Source organism: Stegostoma tigrinum, chromosome 7 (genome assembly GCF_030684315.1).
Source record: "Stegostoma tigrinum isolate sSteTig4 chromosome 7, sSteTig4.hap1, whole genome shotgun sequence".
In the NCBI taxonomy this organism is placed as follows: domain Eukaryota; kingdom Metazoa; phylum Chordata; class Chondrichthyes; order Orectolobiformes; family Stegostomatidae; genus Stegostoma; species Stegostoma tigrinum.
In genome coordinates, this window is record NC_081360.1 from 52,944,163 (window position 1) to 52,966,751 (window position 22,589).

The window sequence follows — 22,589 nt, forward strand, 5'->3', positions numbered from 1 at the left end:
TGAATAACTAACAACAGAGCAGAAGTTGAATTAATAATAAGCAGAAAGATAGAATAAAGAAAGCAGTCTGGTGATTAAGTGTACTTTCCTCAAGTGAGTGTGTCAACCTCTTTTACCTCTGCATATGCCTGTGTAATCTGCTCATACAGCGTCTGATGATGGTGAATTGCAATCTCCAAATCTTGCATTTCAGATGGAAGTCCTCCTTCAGCACAGGTTTTGCACCAGATATCAACACTTGATAAATACTAAATAAAATTGGAAACAATTATTAATACTAATCATATTTTTCCATTGTAAAACTCTCAGTGAAATTAAGTAAAAGAGAGATGAGAAGAATTTTTTACACAGCTATTTGATACAATTTCCATGCATTTATGAAAGAATGGTTGGAAAAGCTTCAATAGTACCTTTCAAAACTGAGTTGGATGTGCAGTACATCTAATTTGTAAAGCAATGGGAAAGATGAGACGTGATCTAATTAATAGTTTTTTAAAGAGCAAGCCCAGCTCTGATCAGCTGATTTGCACACTGCAGAAGGAAGCCTTTTTTTTATTCTTTATAGGATTGACTTTATACTGATCAAGTTATGCTGGAACTGAAATCTCAAGACATTGTGGGAATGAGGGCTAGGGGGAGTGAAACAGCAAGTGTGTAATTGTCCCAGCTTCTGAAAGAGAAGATCCAGAAGATTTTAACCCCTGGGTATCATTGTTATAACCCAATATCAAGTCCTATCCAAGTGCTCCACAACAGCAGCTTTAAAACATAAAGAAAATGTGTCTCTTTTGGCCCCTTGTGTCCATTGTCAATTGAAACCAAATTGAGACTTCTGGTTGTATGAAATTGCAGAGCCTTGCAAGGCATACAGGTAAAATGAAATGCACGTACCAGTGATATCACTGGTTTCACTGTGTAACAGAAAACTCTGCTTCTCTGCGTATGTAGCCTTCAGGTTTAGGACAAATTAGGTGGGTTATAGAAATGAAGCAGGAACACGGTGCAAAGCTTTCTCCCTACATTCATCCTAATCCTTTAAGGACCCTGTGTGCACTGAGTAGGAGTGATGAAAACTGTGCAATTACTGTTTGTTTGAGAACAGCGAATTAATTTCACCATGGGTCTGATGACAGATAGGTTTTCTACATTTTCAGCATTTTAATCTTGGAAATGTTGTTGCTTTTGAAAAGTATATTTTTTGTACATTTTTCTGGACTGACAGAAGTAGATAGTTTCTTTGTTTTTTTAGTCCATTCACTGGATGTAAATGTCACTGCCTAGGCCAGTGCCATTTAAGACCATAAGTCATCGGAGAGGAATTAGGCCATTCAGCACATCAAGTCTGCTCCACCACTCAATCATGGTTGATATGTTTCTCAACCCTATTCTCCAACCTTCTGCTGTAGCCCTTGATCGCCTTCCTTGTCAAAAACCTGTCTATCTCTGACTTAAGTACACGCAATCGCTTGACCTTCACAGCCCTATGCAGCAATGAGTTCTGGATTAACCACCCTCTGGGTGAAGAAATTCCTCCTTATTTCAGTTCTAAATTATTGTTCTTTCATTCTGAGGCTGAAGCCTCAAGTCCTAGTCTCTCCAATTGCTGGAAACATCTTTTGCATGTCCACTCTATCCCAAGTCTCCCCGTATTCTGTAAGTTTCGATCAGATCCTCCCTCATTCTTCTAAACTCCATCAAGTAGGCCAGACCAGGTGAGGATGGCAGATTAAGTTTTTTAATTTTTTTTAGTAATTTATAATTCTCATTATCTTTCTTAAATGTTACACATCTATGCAATGTGCTTCTAATCTCTTCAATTAGCTGGAAGGAGGCTCGATTCCCCAGCCTCTAGCATTACCACGATACCAAGTAGGGTGGCAAAGTGGCTCACTGATTAGCACTGCTACTTCATAGTGTCAGGGACCCAGGTTCAATTCCAGCTTTGGGTAATTGTCTGTATGGAGTTTTCCCGTTCTCCCTGTGTCTGTGCAGGTTTCCTCCCACAGTCCAAACATGTGCAGGTTAGGTGGAATGGTAATGGTTAAATGTGGGTTACAGGATTGCGTGGGATGCTGTGCAGAGGGTTGGTACAGATTTTATGGGCCAAATGGCCTCTTTCCACACTGTAAGGATTCTATGTGACAGTGCAATCGCAGAGACTCTAATCTAGGCTATTCCTCCTCATGGCAAAAGTCCTAACGATGTGTACTGTCTTATTCAAATTTCCTGATGTCTGTTTCACAAACCAGAAGAAAACTGTCACTGAACATCACATGTGACATGTAGAAATACACTGTATATGCATGAATTCTTCAGTTTATCTAATCATTGTTTTTGACTTCAGTCTGTCAGCTGATGTATCCATACATAGTTGGCTGAGAAATTTGCTAAATCTTCCTCATGGAGCCTTAGAAATGTAACGCTAGGACATTGTACTCACAGGGTACAACTATACTCATGGAAAGTATCAGTAGTCTGGGTTCCAAGACTACATTTGGTGATGGCCTCCCTGTTTAAGCATTGGTGATGACTGTATATGTTCAACAAGTGTATTTGCACCAAGCTTAGGGGGTTTAAGTGAGTATGTACTTAGTAAACAGCAGCAAGAACATTTGGATGTGCTTCATGCATGTGCTATGGCCATTTCCTTCTACTAAAGCTAAACAAAATAATCTACTGGCCATCAGAAATCTATCAAAACCCATAGATGACATCTAGCCCTCAAAGATTAAGGGAGCTGGTTGAGAAAATAAGCTAGCTGTCTCATTAGAAAATCTAAGTGTTTAAAACATCCACTATGTGCACAAACAGCACAAGAGAAAAGGCCTCCTAAAATTACAAAGGTTATGCATTCTCCTTATTATCTAAACTGCGCGATTAAGCTATAGTTCTTGTTTGCATGGGCTCCAAAAATGTACTACAAAATTGGGACAACTGTGAAATGAAGGGGTCTTCAGCTAAATGAAAAAAGTTTAATTTTGACAACAACAGCAACTCGCATTTTTATGGTATCTCGAAGACAGGACAATCTCCCATGCTGTTCACAGAAAAATTATCCAAGAATTGTACCACTGCGCCACATGAGGAGCTATCAGGATAGGCAAGTATAAGCCTGGTAAATAAGGCAGATTTTATGGACTATCTTAAAAGGAGGAAAGGGACAGAGAGACAGATATTTAAAGGAAGATTCTAGAGATGAGGGTTCAGACAGCTAAAAGTACAGCTACCAATAGTAGCTGAATTAGATTTGATAATGCCAGAATGAAAGAAGCACAGAATAGGATGGGACAGTGGCTCAGTGGTTAGCATTGCTACCCCACAGCACCAGGGACCTGGGTTTGATTCAACTCTCTGGTGATTGTCGGTGTGGAGTTTGTACATTCTCCCTGTATCATTTGCGTTTCCTCCCACAGTCCGAAGATGTGTAGGTTAGGTGGATTGGTCATGCTAAATTACCCCTTGCATCAAGGGGTGTGCAGGCTAGGTGGACTAGGCAGATAAGGTGGTGGGGGCTGGGTCTGGGTGGGATGCTCTTCACAGGGTCAGTGTGGACTAGTTGGACCAAATGGTCTGTTTCCACACTGTAGGGATTCTATAATTCTCCTCACATACATTACAGGCAAGGTTACTGCGTTCGGTTTTCAAAGAAAAATTAATTGAATTAAGAAACGTGATTCTCACAAACCTGAAATTCACAGTAATCAATACAAAATTTACATATTTAATTACAATAAGAGGAGCTCCAGGTGCTTGTGAAGTCTTAACACATTGTGAAATTACAATCAATTTGAATGCAGCCAATTCATGGTATAAGTGCAATAACCTCCTAAAACCCCTTTAATTGACACTTCAACACTGTAATTAAATGTTGAGTATAACATGTTTACTATTTAAAACACTCCCAGTAATGAGAGTGACTGACTAATTAGAACTTAAAGAATGTATACAACTCTAAGGGATGTTCATAATTATAGTCATTTGTGGCAGGATTGCTATTGTGAGGTAGTTTGTGTTCTTTTTAAATCTTTTATGCAGATAAAAATAAATTTTTGCAAGAAACATTGGGAATGGATACAGAAAAGGTACATTTTGTTCTCTTATTAAATACAGGAGGGGTGAGGAATGTATTTGTATGGCATCTCCCATTGGTACCATTGAGCTAACCCGTGTAACCATGGCATGGGGCACTGTCTGCCCTTAGGAATTGACACAGTTTGCAAAGGAGTTCTAGCGACATCCTAGGATTTCTTAATCAAAGCTTCCAAATAACTTAAACAATGTTGAACTCACAGAATGAATTAGAAAACCTGATGGCAATTCGGTACACAATATTTCATAAAGCTGACACTTGTTACAGTTCTGTAAAACAGCTCCCTTGGTCCCAACAATCAATTTTGAAAGTAATTACCACAAACCATTCATCAGCAATGATTTCAGTACTCGAAAAAGACTCATTAAAGCAATTTTAACCATGCCCTTTTAACCATACAACCTAGAAAAACCATGGAACAGTGATTGTTTAAATTGAAGAGGTTAAAAAATCCCATTATTAGCATTAATTTTAAACCACAAAATAATACAGTGTAAGACTGATGTTGATTCTGTAACTTACCTTCCTATGTTGATTCTGAGATACATGTACAGTCTCCTCCTTCAAACCTACCTGTTCAGCCTTCTGGTGAAATACAGCAGACATTGCCAAGATAGTGCTACGCTCATCTAAAGCAGCTGCAAAACTCTTCCACTCTTGATCAAGTTGAGCAGATATCTGCTTGATCTGCTGGGATGCATAATGACCAGCTTCTGAAAGTCTGGATGCGACAGACATGATGCGATTGATGTTGACATATGCATTCTGAAAAAGCAGAAGATCGCTAGTTACAAAATGAATTATAAATGTCACGTCATCACGAATTCAACAAAATAGTTAAGTGAGTAAATCAACATTTCTAAATTATTTTCAATGTGGTGCAGGCACTCTCCCTTTTTAGTAAATATAAGTGTAATCCCAAAAGGATGCTTTGCTGATCTGTACGCAAATCTAAAATGTCACAATGATCTATTTGAAATTAATAAATTCGAAGTGCATTCAAAGGAACTTATTTAGACAAAGCAATGCAATAATATGAAATGTTTATTAACTTTCCCAATTACTATAAAGTTACACGATACACAACCAAATTGTTCATTACAAGACTCAAAACATCAATCCGGATATGATTGAATAATTTAAGAAACAACAGCAAAATTGTGTGTCCAATTTCAAAGCACTACCTTTTTTTTCTATGTGTTTACATCATGCTTGCTTTGGGGACACCCAATAACTACACAGTATGTGCTATTGAGTAGGTGCATAGTAGAGTGGGTATAGGAACAGAAATCACAGACACTGGTACTGCTCCTGGCCCAGGACTGTGGTCTAATATAACAAAGTGTGGAGCTGGATGAACACAGCAGGCCAAGCAGCATCAGAGGAGCACAAAAGCTGACGTTTCGGGCCTAGACCCTTCACATCCCCCTTTTCTGTATTCATCCAGCTCCACACTTTGTTATCTCGGATTCTCCAGCATCTGCAGTTCCCATTAACCCAGGACTGTGGTCTATCAGCTGGGCACAGCGGGCCCTCTAGAGTCCCAGAGCCCAATTATTGAGCACTAATGAAACCCCCTTCCCAGGCTCTGTGGAAGGTGGCCATGGTATCTACTAAAATATAAACTCATGTTGTAATGTTCTGATAGAGGACACTAATTTCTCCATTCAGTTGACAAAATTTGGAAATTGATGGTCGTCCATTGGCTGATAAACATAATGCTACAAGCCTTAACACATCCTCACTCAATATGGATATTTGACTCAATGCCATATTCCTCTTTCTTAACTATAAAGTCAGCTTTGCCATCCTCTTTTATAAAAACAAACACATAGGGCTGGATTTTTAATGTCTCTGTCAGTGTCAGAATGACAGCAAACAGGTTTTCAAATTCTGACCCACTCTTGGGATTCCTTCAAAATTGGTTGGGTACGCCTTTGCCTAAATCCTGTACATTCTATTTAAATAATATAAATATAGCATAGAGCTGTCATTTGTGTTAAGAAACTGAGAAGGTACCTTTTCTGTAACAAAATATTAATTGCCCTAATGCTAATGTTTAGTCGATGTTACTTCTAGTTCATTTATTTAAGATAGCCAAAATCTTAAAACTTGGAATCTTGTCACTGGTTCATTCAAGTCAGTCACTGGGACTCCAAATCTGGTTTTGAAAGTTATTGGTCTCCAGGGGGATCATAAATTGAAGGCTCTTGCAGGATACAAACGCAGAAGCAGGGATGCACACACTGAATTTTCCAAGAATTTAAATAAGCAGGAATTCAGATACTTTTGTAGCATTCTATCAAAAGTTAACTTTACTATATTGCCCGGACATTTGCTAGAAAGAGAGAATCTTTTTGTAAATGCCTAGTGACAGTTAACAAAACATAAATTGACATTGGCAGAAAAAATGGAGTCAGCTTTAAAAGTCGGTGCAAAGAAAGCAGCAAATACTGAAGTATTGTCTCAACCTGACTTTTGAGGAAATTAAATGTAATCTCAAAAGCACATAGATTGAATTAGCTCCAAATAATGTGATTTAGAAAAAAGTGAAAGCCTTAAATTGGAAAGAAATGAAAAACAGATAGAAAAGCTGAGAATTTGAAAAAGGAAAATGAAGACAAATGCAATAACATGAACTGGGCTTTCAAGAAGAAAGGAAAAAGGGAAGAAGACTTGTATAGGCAACATCTAAAACAGGAAGCGAGGAAGAAAAGCTTAAATAATACAATGGTGGTAGCATTAAAAAAATTGTCATCATGGCTCAGATTAAACTCCCAGTTTTGATTTGACAAGGAGCCTAAATTCAGTGAAGGACTTGAAATGTTTGATCAAATTGCTACAGTGTTATCGTGGTTGTAAGACTGTTCAATGGGTTACAAACTAGTTACAATGATATGGGAAGATTGCTGTGCTTACTGCCTATGAATTAGAGACAGAAGCTGACAGACAAAAGTTTAGAAATTTACGGAAAAATACAGAATGTACAGTTACTTCAATGGACTATACTACAGTAAAGGAAATATAGTTTGATAGATATTAAAGGTTACGATGGTTGATCAAGACTTTGAAAACTTTAGAGAAGTATTTCTAACAGAGTAAGACCATAAACATTTGAAGAGAAGCTGTAATAATGGCAGGCAACTATGACGTTTCTCACTCAGAATTCAAGACTTTCTTTCAAAGTTATCAGTCTCTAGACGGATCATAACATGTACAATAGCTTAAATGTGTTTTAATATCCTGACCTTTAGATAGGGCAAGTGACTGTTAAGTCGACTAGTACTGTGAAAATGATAGCTCTTTCGATGCATTAGAATACATTATCCAGTCAAGGAAAGTGTTCCTCTACATTAAACAGTATTTAGCTTCAAACTGCGGTGTCAGTTCCATCCTGTTCCTTGATACTTTCATTTATTGACAGGTTATGCATCAGCTCAGCATTTGAAGCATTAGATCTGATTTTGATTATTGGCCAAGCTTTAAACCCTTCATTGTATTCAGTTCAACAGGGTAAACTATAACTTCAAAAAGCATTGTTTCAGAGATAGTAGGAACTGCAGATGCTGGAGAATCTGAGATAACAAGGTGTAGAGCTGGATGAACACAGCAGGCCAAGCAGCATCAGAGGAGTAGGAAAGCCTTCCTTGGACTGCTGTGTTCATCCAGCTCTGCATCTTGTTATCTCAGATTCTCCAGTATCTGCAGTTCCTACTAACTCTGAAACAATTTTAACCCCACTGTGAAGCCTCTTCTAAGGATGCCTACCTTGAAGCAGTTATCCTCCTCCCTCCAGAAAGACCTCACTGGAACTCTGTCCCAATGCAACTCTCTTGCCCTATTTATTTCAGAACCCCCTTCCCCTCCCCCATTTCTGAAGAATGGTCTTGGCCTGAAATGTCAGCTTTCCTGCTCCTCTGATGCTGCTTGGCCTGCTGTGTTTATCCAGCTCTACACCTTGTTTTCTCTCTTCTGAAAGCATGCTTTCTTTTTTGCAGCAATTACTAAACAACTGGTTTTGTCAGTTTTATGGCTTCTTAATAAGGCTAAATTTTTAAAAGATAGATTTTGAAATGGCTATGACTTTTAATTTTCATAGAATATGATTTCCCAGATTGGGTTTGTTAATCTAGTCCAATCATGGAGCTCCGGCTGACAGATAAGAACAGGAGTGTCAGATATCCTGCTCACGCTGAGGGAGCTGGTTCAGAGGCAAGGACTCTCCAAGTTTAAATACTTGCATATATGAATATTATATATTTTGGTTTTTCTCGATGTTACTTGAAAGTATTTCTTCATGCCATCTGTTTATTTTTTTAATTGTCTTTCTCATTTATTCCCTGAACTTTATATATGTTTCTTGGTTTTCAGAACTTTTGAGCTTTTGGAATCTGATATAAGCTTTTATTATCTTATTCCACATGCTCTTGAGCGCCAGAGGAGGTCTCAACATTTGTTTGTTGATTATATTTATTCTTAACACTCAATTGTTCCTTCTTGAATGTCCATTATGACTCTGACACTGATTTATCTTCAAGTTGTTGTCTGTAGTCCACTTTTGTCATCATAGCTTAAAAGAATTGGCCTTTTCCGAAAGTAAAACATTCACTATTCAGGCTAGATTTTTATAAGGCTTCAAGGTCAGAGCCTAATGTTGGTAGGAATTAAGAACCCTAGTCCTGCAGCGCATCTCAGGTTCCTGATGACTCCAGGACAGTTTTAGGGCTTGTATGTGCCATTAATGGGAAATACAGTCACCATCTTAGGTGTTTAATATGGGCTTCTAATTCAGGATTGAAGTTTTGAAATGTCTGGTGAGCCTGAATGGTCATCTACATTAACGCTAGCCATTGGTTTTATGTTGACGGCACAAGTAAAATAATTTGCAAAACCAAAACCAAAAGAACTGTGGATGCTGTAAATCAGGAACAAAAACAAAGTTGCTGGAAAAGCTCAGCAGGTCTGGCAGCATCTGTGGAGGAGAAAACAGAGTCAACGTTTCGGGTCCAGTGACCCTTCCTAAAACTGATGGTGGCTGACGTTTTCCCAGCCACCATCAGTTCTGAGGAAGGGTCACCAGACCCGAAACGTTAACTCTGTTGTCTCCTCCACAAATGCTGCCAGACCTTGTGTGTGTGTGTATGTGTGTGTGTGTGTGTGTGTGTGTGTGTGTGTGTGTGTGTGTGTGTGTGTGTAAAATTATTTGCAGTTGTTAAATTGAAGCTGTGGGACCGATGAGCAGAGTATGCTTGCTGCTCTTAGACTTGGCTTCTATGTTCCTTTCTGTTCCACTTCCATAGACTGTTCTAATGGGTAAGACAACAGCAGCTTCTGACATGGCTGCTGCCTGCTTCTGCCTTCTTAAGGCACTCTGTGTGCTTCTAAAAGGCTCAGTCATATATTCCTTTGAGGTAAGAGATCACAATAAGAAAAGTGGACCAAACGTGATTAACAGAAGAAATTAAGGATAGCATCAAATTATTGTGCAAAACCTAAGAATATGGGTTGGGCGATATGATAATAACATGGATAATGAACTGCTGAGCAGACAGGAAAAAGAGGGCATTTATGGTTGTTTGTGAAGTGGAAGACAGTGGCTAGCGATGTATCACAGAAATCAGTGCTTGAACACTGTATACATATCAACGACTTAGATGAGGGAACTGAGCTCATTATTCATAGTTTTGCTGACACAAAATTAGGTCAAATGCCATAAAGAAGCTTCAGCGTGATTTAGACAAATTGAGTGAGTGGGCAAACACACGGCACATGCAATATGATGTGGATAAATGTGAAGCAAAGATTTCATAGTGCAGTTGTACAGGGTCTGAGAGAGACCACACGTGCAGTATTATGTGTAATTTTGGTCATCTTACCGAGGTAAATATCTACTTTTCATAGAAATATAATAAATGTTCACAAGACTTATTTTAGAATGGCTCGTATCACTTCATCATTGGGCTTGTATTCACTGCAGCTTAGAAAAATGAAAGGGAATCTCACTGAAATCATGAATTGCTTGTAACTTTCTAAGACGGCTATACAGACTTGATGTGGATATGATGTTTCTCCTGGATGGGGGGTGTTCAGAACAAGGGCTCACAAGCCCTCGTTGCCCAGGAGGCTATTTTGGACCAACGTGAGGAGAAATTTCATCAAAGTGTGGTGAACTTGTGGAGTCCTCTACAACAGAAAATTGTAAAGGTAAAATCACTGAAAATAGCTAATAAAGAAATAGATGGATTTATAAGCTGTCAGAGTGTATGGAAAGAGATGGGAGTATGGCATCGAGTTAGAATATCAGCCACAATCATGTTGAATGGTGGGAGCTTAATGGGCTATTTTCTGCTCTTCCATGCTCCTGATTGAATTTCAAGCTCTCCTTTTAGACAATTTGATCAGCTGGATTTTTCAAATACATCACAAACAGTGATGCAACTCAGGAGCTAGGACTGAGCCAGAATTGCTTTGGGTAATGAGGTGCCAACCTCGTATTTCATAACGACTAAATTATGATTATTGCCATTAAAATATTCTTTTACTGATACAATTTCAATCAGCCCAGGATTATTTCCCAGATAATCAAGTTCAGAATTGTGTCTTACACAAAAACAGAAATTCAGCAAGGAGAAACTCAGCAAGTCTGGCAGCGTCTGTGAACAGAAAGCAGAGTTAACGTTTCAGGTCCAGTGACCCTTCTTCAGAACTAGATAGTACGAGAGAAAGACAGTACGTATGTTGAAGATCAGGGTGGAAAGGTGTGGGGTGGGCAGAGCTAAAGGAATAAACAATAGGTGGAGATGTAGCCCAGAAGGAGAAAAAGGCAGTTAAGCAGCCCAGGGGATGGATAGTTGGATAATGGTAAGCCAAGAGTCAGAAAAGCTGATAATGGGGGCCATAAGTAAGTGAAAAGAGGTTGGTTGTGCTGAAAGCTGTCCATGCCTTGACAAGGTTTGGACCCCACAACCCTGGCTCAATGCCCTTTACCCAACATCAACCTGTGCAGTTAAGGATAGACTGCTTTGGGTCAAACAGCTGTGAGTGGTGGAATTAGGTCCTTGACCAGCAGTTAATTATTACCATAAGAACTTCAACACACTCAATCAGGCCCCCGATGCCTCCCAGAGCCTCCCCCCAGAACACTTCAGACACGGTGGGGACAGGTAGGTAGGTGGTGAGAAGGGCCTGTGCTGAATGTTATGAAACTCTTGTGCCTAGATCAGATCGTTGATTTTGGCTGACATCGAGGCAATGAGCTGACCTAGCCCCTATGGCTCTGTATCTGTGAGCAACAATGAACTGCTGCTTGTGTTAGTATATCATCCAGACGGGTCACCAAAACACATAACAAATGTTTTTGATGGGTGGTCCTCATTTTCTTTACTGGCTCCGCGTTTATACAAAATATTGCAAAACTTCAGCACTGTTGGAGTGGCAAATGTTTACTGACCAGTTTGAATGTCTGCTGGTTTTTATAAACTGTTGGAAGATGTTTTTCTTTTCCCCCACCAAATAGGGATTAAAGTAACCTTTACCCTAAATTGCTTATTTTGCTGCCAACAAATCTGACTTCACAATGGCCATGTTAATAAATTCTTATTGTTTTAACTATTCCTCTAGTAAATGATGAGTAAATAATGAGACCATGTCAAACAGTCATTAAGTAGACTGATGAGGTTTGAATTTTGTAAAGCCATTTTCTTTTCATTGCAGGCAAGAAAGTTCAAGAGCATAACAGGCCATTGGAAAAGTTAATTGTAACATAAAATCCCTAAATTGTCACCTTGGGTGAGGCAGTAGTCTTAAAACACTTCTGACAGCGAATCAGGGCCTCATAAATAAAACAAAATTAAGAAGTCAGTTGAAATTTTGCTCAAAGCTGCAACAGTAGCCCATCTCGCAAATGATGTGAAACATTTATTGGAGTTGAAGAACACTGCTTCAACGTTGCCTCAAAGTTAAATGAAGTTAATGACAGCTGGAGCTTGTAAGAATATTAAATTTTGCTCATCATTAGAGATTGGAATCTGTTCTGCTAATCAATGAGGTAACCTGCACCCAGCTCTACTCATCTACTTTTGCGACATATCCCTCGACAACTTTGCCTAACAATAATCAATTATCTGTCTCTTAAGAGTTTCATTGGTTGCAACATCCACAGTCTTTTTGGGGAAAGGGATCTGCACTTTTATTATTGTCATGTATAAAAATATTTCTGGATTTGCATTTCTATATCTAATGTGTTGCACCCTTTATCAGTTTAACATGCATAAACTGAGTGCACTAATTTAGTCAGAGATAATGGGAACTGCAGATGCCGGAGAATCCAAGATAACAAAGTGTCGAGCTGGATAAACACAGCAGGCCAAGCAGCATCTCAGGAGCAAGAAAACTGATGTTTCAGGCCTAGGCCGTTCATCAGAAATGCTAATTTAGAGTGAGTCTGATCAAGGCTCTGGACAACAGGCCAGATTATAGTCCAACAGGTTTATTTGAAAACACAAGCTTTCGGAGACTTACTCCTTCTTCAAGTGTTAGTGAGGGAGATAGTATTGAACACAGAATTTGTAAGTAAAAGATCAGAGGGTCACACCACTGATGAGGATGTACTAAACCAACCTAAGATGCTGTTACAGCTTTAAGCAGCTAGAAGCAGCCAGAAGGTTTTGATTGATTAATATGTGTATGTGAATCCCTGAATTCCTTTGAACTCACTGTCCTGAGAGAACTAAAGGTTTTATCAGTGTACGGAAGAGGTGACATTTTAGGTTAGACATTGCATGTTAGGTGTGAGGCCTTGTTTGGAAAATGTTTGTGTTTTGGTTTGGAGTTGGACTGGTTTTATATCTGAAGTAGGAATTTATAAAACACCACACTGACGGACTGTCTATAATTTGTGTGCTTTTGAACAAATCTGCAAATACAAATTCACCTACAGATTCACAATTGAGTGTGCGTGCGTGTGTGTGCGCGCGCGCGTGTGTGCATGCGTGTGTGTGCGTGTGCGTGCATGTGTGCACACCTGTATGTGAGTGTGGAACAGTAAGTGTGTGCATGAAAGAGTGAGTGAGTGTGTGAGAGTGTATAGTGTTGTGTGGTGAGCTGTAGGGCAGCATGAACCCAAGATCCTGGTTGAGGCTATCCTCATGGTACTGAACTTGGCTGTCAGCCTCTGCTCATCTCTGTTGCATATCCTGAAGTCCACTTTGGAGGATGTTTACCCCAGATCCAAAGCTGAATTTCCTTGACCCATGAAGTGTTCCCCTACTGGGAGGGAACATCCCCATCTAGCAATTGTTGTGTGGTATCCGTTCATCCATTCATCATAGTGTCATAGCGTCTGCATGGTCTCACCAATATACTATGCAACAGGGCATCCTTGACTGCAGTGTATAAGATAGACAACATTGGCTGAGTTACATGAGTATCTGCTGTGCACGTAGTGGATGGTGTTCCCACGTGTGACGGTGGTGTCCATGTCGATGAGCTGACATGTCTTGCAGAGGTTGCCATGACAGGGTTGTATAGTGTTGTGGTCGATGTTGTCCTGAAGGCTGGGTAGTTTGCAGTGAACAATGGTCTGTTTAAGGTTTGACGGTTGTTTAAAAGTGAGAAGCAGAGGCGCGGGAAAGGTCTTGGCAAGGTACTCATCCTCATCAATAATATGCTAAAAGCTGTGAAGAACATAGCTTAGATCCTCCACTCCTGGGAAGTACTGGATGACAAAGGGCACCCTGTCAGACATATCCCGTGTCTGTTCTCTGAGGGGGTCATTATGGTTTTTCGCTGTGGCACGTTGGAACTGGCAATTAATGAGTTGAGCATCATATATCTACAAGGGCTTCCTTCAACATCTTCAGGCGTCTGTCTTGTTCTTCCTCGTCCAAACAGATACTGTGTAAGCATAGGGTTTGTCCATAGGGTATGGCTGTTTTAATAGGTTTATGGTGTAAGCTAGAGAAATGCAGCAAAATTAGGTTTTCTGTGGGCTTGTAGTAGAGTGAGATCCTTTCTCTGACACACGTTTCCTCTCTCTCTCACACACACACATACACACACACACACATGCGCGCGCGCACACTCACTCACACACACACACTTGCTCAAAAACACACTCACTCTCCTCCACACACACACACACACACACACACACACACACACACACACACACACACACACACAGACATACACACACAATGGGGTGAATTTGTACTTGCAGATTCATTCTATTTTGTACAAAAAGCACACAATTTATAGACAGTCAGAACAATGTGGTGTTTTATAAATTCCTACCTCAGATATAAAAGCAGTCTGACTCCAAACCAAAACACAAACAGATTCTAAACAAGGCCTCACACCTAACATGCAATGTCTGACCTAAAATGTCACCTCTTCTTTAAACTGATAAAACTTCTCGTTCTCTCAGGACAGTGAGTGCAAAGGAATTCAGGGATTCACATACACATATTAATCAATCAAAACCTTCTAAGTGCTTAAAGCTGTAAGAGCATCTTAGGTTTGGTTAGTACATCCTCATCAGTGGTGTGGCCCTTTGATCTTTTACTAATAAATTCTGTGTCTGATACTACCTCTCTCACTGACAGCTGAAGAAGAAGTAAAACTCCGAAAGCTTGTGTTTTCAAATAAGCCTGACGTTGTGCGATTTCTAACCTTGTCCATACCAGTCCAAAATCGGCACCTCCACTTCTGGACAACAGAAGCATAAAATAAAATAAGACTAAGAACTGTAGATTCTGAAGATCTGAAACAAAAGCACAGATTGCGAGAGATGCACAGCAGGTCTGACAGCATCTCGGAGAGAAAATGTTAATATTTCAAGTCCAATGACTGTCTTTGAGAAACACAAGTTCATCGCTTTGTGTGCTCCAACTGTAATAATATTAATCGTGCAAATTTTGCCATCAACCATTTCTGTGAAGTACTACTAAAGTAATAACTTTCTTTATATCATCAACAACTGATTAATGTGAACTATAATTACAGACAATGGTCGGAATGGTACTTGCTACTGCACTTGAGGAAAGCTACCAACAATGATCCAGCAGCAAGGTAAGCAATGAACCAATTTGAAGCACTCTGATAGATACCAAAGCAAAACATAAAATCATTGATTATCCATTATTTTATATACATTTTACAGAGGATGAAATAAAAATTTATTTAGGATATAGGATTTAAAAACAGTTTCTGGATAAAGGGATTTGCTAGTTAATTGAGCATTTATTACCAATCCCTAACTGTTCTGGAGAAGGACTTTCCTTCTTGAATCACTGTAGTCCTTTGGGGTTTTAAACAGGACTTGTAGATGGTGGTGTTCCCATATGTCTGCTGTCCTTATCCTTCTAGATGGCAGCGGTTGGGAGTTTGGAAAGTGCATTTGGAAGAGCTTTAGTGAATTGTATCTGCAGATGACACATACTGCTGCTAATGTTTATGGTGGTAAAGGGAGTAAATATTGAAGGTGGTAGATGGGTTGCCATTCAAGAGGGCTTGCTTTGTCCTGGATTGTGTGGCGTTTCTTGAGTGTTTTTGGAGTTTCACTCATCCAAGCACATGGGGAGTATTTGAGCACGTTCATGTAGCAGAAAATCTACAATCTTTTTGAAACTAAAGTAAAAAATTAAGTAACTTTTCTTTTCTACTGGGAATAATAACATTTCTCAAACATAAAATTAGTTCCCAGAACCAGAAAGGTTTTCTCAATAATAGATTTGAAATTGTATGGTATTAAAATGTTAATTCCACCACGTTAAACAGGGATAATATTTTGTCTGGGAGCTTATTTAAAACAGAGGTGTATTGGCATAAAGGGGGAAATTCTCAACAGTTCAGTGGTTGCTAAAAATTGCCATCAGTGGAGATTTCAACAGCACAGGAGAAGCAGAGAACCAGCAACGGCAATTTTTGGATTTCTAAGTTTATCTGCACATGTGCAGTTCCCTCAAATTGCCGTCAGTTTCACAAGTTCATTCCAGTGAAGATTGATATTTTTTGATAATTTTAGAACCACAAAATCCAGTCCATCAAATTCTCAAACAGATTTTGAAAACCCAATTTATGGTTTGTCCTCATTTGTTCTACCTTTGTGTGGCATATCAAAGAGGTCAAAATGGATTGTATCAGTGATAATGGGAACTGCAGATGCTGGAGAATCCAAGATAACAAAGTGTGGAGCTGGATGAACACAGCAGGCCAAGCAGCATCTCAGGAGCACAAAAGCTGATGTTTCGGGCCTAGACCCTTCATCAGAGAGCTTCCTCTCTGATGAAGGGTCTAGGCCCGAAACATCAACTTTTGTGCTCCTGAGATGGCGCTTGGCCTGCTGTGTTCATCCAGCTCCACACATTGTTAAAATGGATTGTATGTTCTTTTAATAAAGTTAAGGGAATTCAAGTTGTATCAAATGTCAGGGTATTGATATTGGGGCATGGTTGGCAGTGAAAGACTGTAACATTTGTCTCCATAAGAACTAGAATGCCATTCTTTTTAAAATAACTTCATACTACCAAAGCTCTTTCAAACATTTTACTGCAGTAAAGTACACCATGAATGCACATTTTTTAACATAAATTATTGTGAATTCATAATAACTTCTGTGAAATGTAGTTACATAAACTAGTTCCACTCAAGCAATTTTCACATCTTTCTCTGGAATTACAAACTATAAGTGCTTACCATTGAGTTCATAGCAAAGTGATTGTGCTGAGTCTGTAGATCCAGAGCATGCTGGTAACTCACTCCAATCTCAGTATGACTTTGAAGAAACAATTGTTTGTTGTGGCTAATCCAGTCAAACATCTAAATAATAAAACAAAACTGGTTAGAGCTGCTTCTGAGATGAAATTTGTCTCAAGATGTTTACAGAAAATTGTCACATATATGAAATATCAGAAAGAAATAGGCAAATACTCAAGAATGTAACTTGTTGGAGTCATTTGACAAGCAAAAGTCAGAGAAACAGAAAAAAAAACACAAATAAAGTCAAAAATGAATGGAAAGTGACACAGATGAAGATTATTTTTGATCAGGGACTCCAGTTTATGTCAGGTTTCCAAATTTTGATGAGTTGAATCATGTGTTTACAAAAAAAGGCATTATGGGATCATAGAATTTTACAGTACAGTCCATCATGTCTGTATAGGCTCCCGAAAGAGCTACCTACCAGTCCCATTCTCCAGCCTTTTCTCCATGGCCCTTTAAATTCACCACTTTCAAATGTATACGTGTACAAAATAACCAAGGTTTCTTTCATCAGTTTGATGTACATTTTATTAACAAGTATAATAATGTTTTCTGATGAGAGAGCAGGCAGGATAACTTTGCTTTACAAAATTTACTGGGTACATCTTCATATTATCCCACAGTTTGCTGAAGAATTTGACAATGTTCACAATGGGTTTCCAGTGATTGAGCCATTTGCAAGACACAGTTGGCTGAATTACAGTTTCCTATTCCTCCATGTCATCACCTGGCAGCAGTCCAATAATAAATTGTAGTAGACTGAATATTTTTGCAAATATCACCTGACAGGTGCATAGAGGTGGAAAGTAGGGTAGAGATCTTTACTCCCTGCTGACATGAGTGCTTGATCAATTGCCCACCTTCACCTCACAGTAAATTGGTCAGATGCAGTTCAAGAAAGTGATAATGGCATGAAGAGGCCGTATCCCACATTTTGATCATTACTGCATAATTTATGCTGAGTCGCAATTTTTAAAATCTGGATAAAATAGAAGAGGATCTCAAGGACTTAATTTGTCACTTACAATGATTTGTAGAAAGTTTATTTTTCAGTTGGGATCTTTACCCTTGTGGTTAAGAGTGACATAGGCCAAATGCTGGCAAATGGGATGAGGTAAGATTGAGATGTCTGGTCAGCACTGACGGGTTGGGCCAAAGGGTTTGTTTCTGTGCTGTATGACTCTATGACTCGATGGAAGTTTCAGTATTGTTCTCGGCAACGTCTTTGTGGGGCTCTTTATGCTGGCAATTTTAAAGAAGAAATAATGGGTATGTCTCATTGGAAATTTCCTTGTACAGCTTTTTTTTGAGGAAGTTTCCTGTTGTGTCAGTTCTTTTGGCGAAACAGCAAAAGAAGGCAGTTCATCTAAATGGGTATTGTCAGACACACCTGCCCATCTGTACTCTAAGTCCAGAATAGCTGGGCTGAGGCATTTACTTCAGTGTTTCCAGAAACTGCTACTAACTAGGGATGATATGTGCTGTAACACAATCAACAATCTACCTCCACCAGAGGCTATAGCACTCCAGATACTGGAAAGTAGAAAAGGCATGGAGACCCATAACATCAGGTCTCCTTCTATTCCATGTTTATTAAGATTTCCTGAGGCTTATACATTGCATCTCTCAGCTTTCAATTGACCCTAGCCACAATGATCCTGAACAGTGCTATGCAGTCCTTAAGATGTCGGTATTGTTAGTAGAATACAAATGCACTGATCAAATCAAGAATGCTACATTTGCCAGAATGAGCGATTCTTCCTTCTCTACAAGCAGCAAAAGCTGCCGAAAACATTGCTGAAGAATTTCCCATGCTCCAAGACAACATTGATTATACCCCTGTGATCATATGTGTTTTGTGGATCAATACCATTGTGTTCATCAACAGAAAACAAAACCACTCTGAATGTTGATCTGCAGTGTGCAATGGGAACCTTACTTTCTTGGGGAGCTATCGCAATACCTTCATTTTAAGACTTTTCAATATGTCAGCACTTCTGATTGCGAAAACGCTGAATGGTTTACCAAGGCTCCCATTTCAAACCATGATTGGTAATCCTCTTACACCTTCCCACAGGTAGCAAGGCCTATTCTCCCACCAGAGACACAATCAAGCAGCAATGTTCAAGTCTTGTTTCAGAAACTTGGAATGGATTGGTGGTGTCTCAAAAATCATGATTGTGAAGTTACATCAATGTAACAGGCATTACACAAAGCAGCCATGAAGAATGAAAGCTAGGAAAGGTCTGAACAGGAAGCTTAATTAGAGCAGCAGTAACATAGGCAGAATGTGGTGGTCAATGCATTGCCATATGTAAGACATAATAATGGCATTCTTATTAAAAGATCTTCTGTTTGGACAATATCTATCTTCTGCATATCTTACATTTATCTCACTTAAGGCCGTCTTGTTAATTCACTCCAACTTTGCTCCACAAAATACTGAATGAATACCATTTGCAAACCCTGTCAAGAACATTTTCCGCATACACAGCTTTCATCCACATACTGTGAATGAAAATACGCAGACTGAGTATTGTCCTTTTTTTAGAATTTAACCACAGTACTTCTTTCGGGGCTATTATCAACAGTTCACCTAAATCTGGTACTATTCTTTCGTGCAACTAAAGTGACAGGATGGCAAAAGATGGTTAGTGCTGTGATTTAAATAAACTTTGGATTAAAGGGAGTCCTACAAGGACCTAATATCATTCTACTGCATACTGCATCTCATTACCAGCTGCATGAACATCAACAGAAGAACAGCAAACTGGTTTTCTGTTCCCAGCAAAAGTTATTTGAGCTGCAATAGATGAGCATGAACTGCCAGAGACAGGGGTATTGTTCAATTGAATCTAAAGTTGCTTGGGGAGTAACGTTCTTTGGCCTGCCAGCAACGTCTTCTTCCTGATTTTCTCCACTTGATGTCCCCTGTGCTCTGTGCATGAACCAGCCACCTTCCTGTCTTCTAGTGAAGCTCACTATTCTCTACTTGAGGTGGGGTTTGGCTCTTTCAGCTCTTAGGAAGTGTTCTAATTTTAATAAGTCAGGCAGTTTGGGCATACGGGAAATCCGTGAGGACACCCACAAGGCCCACCCTCAGAATAAAATGGGAACAGGTGAGCAAGGAAGTCATTTTTAAAATTCTTTCATGGAACATAGGTGTTTCTGGTTAGCCCGACATTTATCGCCCAGCCTTAATTGCTCAGGAGGCAGTTCACATTTAATTACTTGACTGCAGACCTGGAGACTTATGTACGGCAGACCAAATAGGGATGGCAGGTTTCTTTCCTTTAAGATGTTGCCGAACCAGTTAGGCTTTTACAACAACCAACAATTATTACATGGTTTTCATTCGGCTAGCCTTTTATTTCCAGATTTTTATTGAATTCAAATTTCGCCATCTGCCACGGTGAGATTCGAACCCACACGATCAGAACATCACCCTTGGTTTGCTAATCTAGTGATACTACCAATATGCTGCCACCTTGTCCAGAACTCAATCCAAGGATACAGTAGCAGCACTACAAGAAATCCAATGTCCTCAGGTGGTTAGTCAAGGTCAGCGAATGCATCTTCCCATGTAGAATCTCTAAGCCACCACTCCACCAAATATCATGGTGCTCAATGTACCATGACCTCAGCAGTACTGCTGAGCACTAAAGATTTCTGCTAATGTTTCAGATGCTCCACCACATTCTTACCAGCCAATCAATGTGACCAGCATTTCACTCATCCCTCAATGATTCCACTTATCTTCAGCAGTTCAGAAATAATCTCTGACAATCTGTCCCATTTTTTGGAGAACAAAGTGTGACACAACAAGAGGGAATAGCAGAAATGACAAGCGTACAAGGGCACCTGCATCTCCTGAGTCCTCTGAGGGAGATGGCTTTCAAAAACTTGAGGTTGGTTGCGATGGAGCTCAAGGCATCCGCTAATGCTGAGAACATTGAGGAACACAGCATGGTCCCACCTATGTTTCTCAACCCCTGGTATATCCTCATCTTTGTGGCTTGATGGGTGAATTGTCATGAAGTTGCCCTGGACTTTTTTCTTCTCATTCCACTACCCGCCAGGCCTCACACAATCCTTCCTCTTCTGAATTCTTGTTTTCAAATACTGAAGAACTGCTACCTGTTAATTGAATATTGACTGGGCTTTAGTTGCATTCATACAATGCGCACTAACTGGGGACTTACTTGCACTTACATATATACTGGGGTGAGCTGAAACGATGGTTGCTGGATCAGAGGTGTACGATACTTGATATGAGTTTCTGTAAACAAAATCTTTAATGTCTCTTAAGACTAGCCTCCAGTTCTTTCCTTCACTGCCTGATTACCTGAGTTGCAGAATAGCAACAAGGGATGGTTGGCTAATGATGTTGGTTGGAATCTACAAGTTTTAACTAAAATCCTAGTGGTCTTAATGGAAAATTACAGAAAATAAGTTTAAATTATCGAGATATGTTTGCTCTCCAATGTTCCTGGTATCAGGGCTATTTGATCAGCAAAACAGCTAGATTGACATGTGAACATGGTTAGTTTTCTACAAAAGAGAAAAGAGTTACGGTCTTGACATTGTTGTTCCCTGCAGAAAGTAAAATCAAAAGGAAGATGTTTTCTGAGAAACATGTGAGTTATAGATAATAACCAAGGTTTGGATCTTCTAATAGAGTTCCTGGATGAAATCTGCACAAAAAAATCTGTTAATTTCCTCTGAGGCTTGGTCAGACTTTGATGGATTTAGTAAGTCATTGGTCATTTCACCACGGCAACACAAAATAGTCCATTTAACATCTTTCATATCACAGACTTTACCCCATTGTACAAAATCTGGATAAAGATCAGGATCAGTATTCACACTTAAATTGCCAGATTGTGCTGAACTGCCTCCTGTGGACAAACAAGTGGTTGTCTGAGAATTTAGATTTCTGAGAAAATGTTTGATCAGACATCAGCTGCCTTGAAAATGTTTCTTGTGAATTATTCATTTCCTATTCCAAAGAATAGAAAACTCAATGGTTACCAGGTTCAGAAGTATGCAATAGAAGAATTAGAGACAGCTAGAATCTGGATGAAAGCACAATGGCAAGATCTGGTTACATTAGCAGAAGTCAAAGTTGAAACGGTAATAGCAGGCAAATACATCACAGGAATGCCCAAGGAAAAGCTAACAGATGCTTTAGATTTGATTCGCTAAGTATTAATAAAATGTGCCCAGAATAAAAGGAGGGATCTTTGAAATGACACAAGAGGAAGGTAGCTCTGAGAAGAGGATGAAGTTTATGATGAACCTCAATGGACTGTATGGTTCACAAGGGGCTGCTTTCTCATTGCTTCAGAGACCCCACCATCCTGGTGGGAGGCAAGTGGTGGGTGGGGGGTGGTCTCAGGACAGTAGCATCCTCCAATTCGCAATGAAGGCCTGTGAAGGTGACCCTCCAGCCCTTTCCCGTCACCAGCTTGCACAATGAAAGCTACCAAACTGGATTATTAATTTGACACTTAACGGCCTCAACTGGCCCACTGCCGGGGGGGTGGGGGGGAAGCCCTGCAGCATTCCTCCCCTTGGCAAAAGTGAAGCAAGGATGGCAATGTCCCGTGACATTTTACAGGCATCCCTGCTGCCAGAAAATTCAAGATAATGGCTTTAATTGTATAATAAATGTATTGGTCGTGTCCTCGTTTAATTGTATGACAATAGATCGAGATGTCTGGTTCACAAGTTAAAA

The 22,589-nt window shown here is 39.6% G+C and overlaps 1 protein-coding gene across 1 annotated transcript in view; it reads right to left on the reverse strand.

Moving 5' to 3' along the window:
- Positions 1–22,589, reverse strand: part of kalrna (kalirin RhoGEF kinase a) — a 693,809-nt gene that overhangs the window by 365,719 nt on the left and 305,501 nt on the right. The window contains exons 6-8 of the mRNA XM_059647272.1: positions 16,787–16,909; positions 4,664–4,855; positions 117–248 (exon numbers count right to left, since the gene is read on the reverse strand). Coding sequence (XP_059503255.1) covers positions 117–248; positions 4,664–4,855; positions 16,787–16,909 — 447 coding nt within the window. The remainder of the gene's footprint in view (positions 1–116; positions 249–4,663; positions 4,856–16,786; positions 16,910–22,589) is intronic.